Consider the following 2261-nt stretch of genomic DNA (forward strand, 5'->3'; position numbering starts at 1 on the left):
AATGTTCGAATTTTAGGCTTGAATCGGAAAAAAACTGACGACCGAAAACGACCTGATCTGAAGATGATAGTCACGCGTGCCAACGAAACGTTCGGCGCAAATTCCCAATACTACTAAAAATCTCAAATTTATCACTTCTTTAAGAGTTTTAATGACATTTTTGACTTTTGCTTTCCCCGAATGCGTAACGTAACTCGAAATTGGGCAAAAATATTTTTTCGAACTTTGCCTCGCTCACAACCGAAACATTTTCAGATGTGAAGGTATCAAGTTGGAACCTAGCAACGCATAGTTCATCGTGCGTCTCTCATTGACACACATGTGTGTGAGCGAGATACGAGATAGATACGAAATGCAAGCTACGTTCTGGAATTATTTTTTATTTACATCAAAGTTTCACCAAAAAAAAAAATGTTTGTTAGGTACACGTAATACAGAAAATTAAATAAAATCAAGTTAAGAGTCAATATTTTAAATTAATTCTCTTTGTTCATGCAAAATTTCGAATTTGAAGCCGGCTGAACGAGAACATTAAATATTTAAATCAATCATATTCATAGCGGAAAGTCATTAATTGCTGGAAATGGTGCGAACTTAAAAAAATATGCCGTACATTTGAATAAAATTTACATTATTTGATCACTGACAAGAGTTAATTAATAAAATTCGCTTAATTTCGGAAAAATGAAATAGTTAAGGCTGGTGCTTTCCCATGCATAGGTACATGGCTACATGGCTGAAGATGGTAGCCATGCATGCCAGCGAAACGTTAGGAGCTAAACCAGTTCTTTAATAAATTTTTTCACATTTTATTAATGAGCGCTTTGCACACTTGAACTGATACAATTTTCGTTTTTATTATACAAGGGAATGGCCAAAGACAAAACTTCAAAGCGCCTTAAGAAGAGCTTAGAGTCGATGTTTTTCCTCTTGAAATCCAATTAATCCAGTTGCTTTTAATTTGCGAATCGAAATTTAAGACTCAAGGCTCAATGCGTTCATTTGAACGCAACTTGACACCTAAAATATCCAGTTTATTCCTTAATTTTGCAGATTTTTATTGTCGTTTGCTGTGCCTTCATTGGCCTGGTGCTGGCCGATACGCCAAAATACACGACAAAATACGACAATGTGGATTTAGAGGAAATCATTAAAAGCGACCGCCTGATGAAAAACTACGTAAATTGCCTGTTGGAAAAAGGCAAATGTACTCCCGATGGCGCTGAACTGAAGAGTAAGTTCATGGACTTTAACATGGAAAAACCTTCCAGCCTTTTGCTATGTTAGAATTTGAAGCCCCTCTATTCTTTCCAAAACATTTTTTCATTTTTATCGATCATTAACTATACAAAAACAGATTGAAACCAATCGAAAGACAATGGAAGCTCGATGAGATAATTTAAATCACCTGTTGTTTCGCTACATTGTCTTACGCAAACAAGCATGATTAATTAGGGTGAATCCAATTAAATTTACATAATTACGCATGTTTAATGCAGGAGTGCTACCCGATGCCCTCCACACCGAGTGCTCGAAATGTAGCGACAGTCAGAAAAAGGGCAGTCGAAAAATAATGAGACATTTGATCGACAACAAGCCGGAATGGTGGACAGAACTGGAAAACAAATACGACAAAGAGGGCGCCTACAAGAAGCAATACAGAGAGGAGCTGAAAAAGGACGGCATTAAGTTGTAAATTGTGCCTGTATTAATTATGCCTTGTTCTGTAGTTTAGCTTAGGTGTTTCACTTGGAAATAAATACTGCTAGTTTATCAACGAATATTTTCAATGTTTTATGCAAATAGCAGTTTTTTCTTCAAGACCATAACAAAAATATTTAAATCACTGACGCAAAACATTTTATAGCTTCTTCTGAAACGCTCCCATTAAGCATTCGCTGCACCATAATGATGTGGATTTCAAACGTTCTGGTTGTTATCGTCCAGCAAACCACTTTGGATTCCGGTTTTGCACAGAAAAAACAATTCGTAATGGCTTTGAGCCCATAAGCAAGAAAATGTGACGGTTTTATAATCTACCATTTCCAGATATGGTACTTTGAATAATAACTTCTAGTTTTGCTAACAAGATTCAAGGCTGGTAGTCTGGTTTTGCAGCAAGTTGGACTAAAAAGCGATGGAAATCTTGATGTTATATTTAACTCCTAATCAAAATCAATTCCTGGGCTTCAGTCATTTATTGTCTATTTATCAATTAAAATACGTTTCGGTGTTTTCCACCATCATCAGTTTCTATGTGT

General features: G+C 36.0%; 4 protein-coding genes across 5 annotated transcripts in view; 3 read left to right on the forward strand and 1 right to left on the reverse strand.

Annotated features, from left to right (window-relative positions):
* LOC109536276 (ejaculatory bulb-specific protein 3) overlaps nucleotides 1-2261 on the reverse strand; it is a 76252-nt gene that overhangs the window by 73177 nt on the left and 814 nt on the right. The gene's annotated exons all lie outside the window — the stretch shown is intronic.
* LOC109536229 (inositol hexakisphosphate and diphosphoinositol-pentakisphosphate kinase) overlaps nucleotides 1-2261 on the forward strand; it is a gene marked incomplete in the record, with an annotated part of 23906 nt that overhangs the window by 6710 nt on the left and 14935 nt on the right.
* Nucleotides 1-2261, forward strand: part of LOC109536290 — a 16865-nt gene that overhangs the window by 1949 nt on the left and 12655 nt on the right. The gene's annotated exons all lie outside the window — the stretch shown is intronic.
* LOC109536274 (ejaculatory bulb-specific protein 3) lies at nucleotides 1054-1781 on the forward strand (the record flags this gene model as incomplete). The annotated part of the gene is given in 2 exon segments (XM_019902423.2): nucleotides 1054-1234; nucleotides 1500-1781. Coding segments are annotated over 2 exon segments (378 nt in total), but the record flags the coding sequence as incomplete, so codon positions are not given.

The sequence above is a fragment of the Dendroctonus ponderosae genome, unplaced genomic scaffold (assembly GCF_020466585.1).
Source record: "Dendroctonus ponderosae isolate FM_Combo_2020 unplaced genomic scaffold, Dpon_F_20191213v2 Dpon_F_20191213_6, whole genome shotgun sequence".
NCBI classification, from domain to species: Eukaryota; Metazoa; Arthropoda; class Insecta; order Coleoptera; family Curculionidae; genus Dendroctonus; species Dendroctonus ponderosae.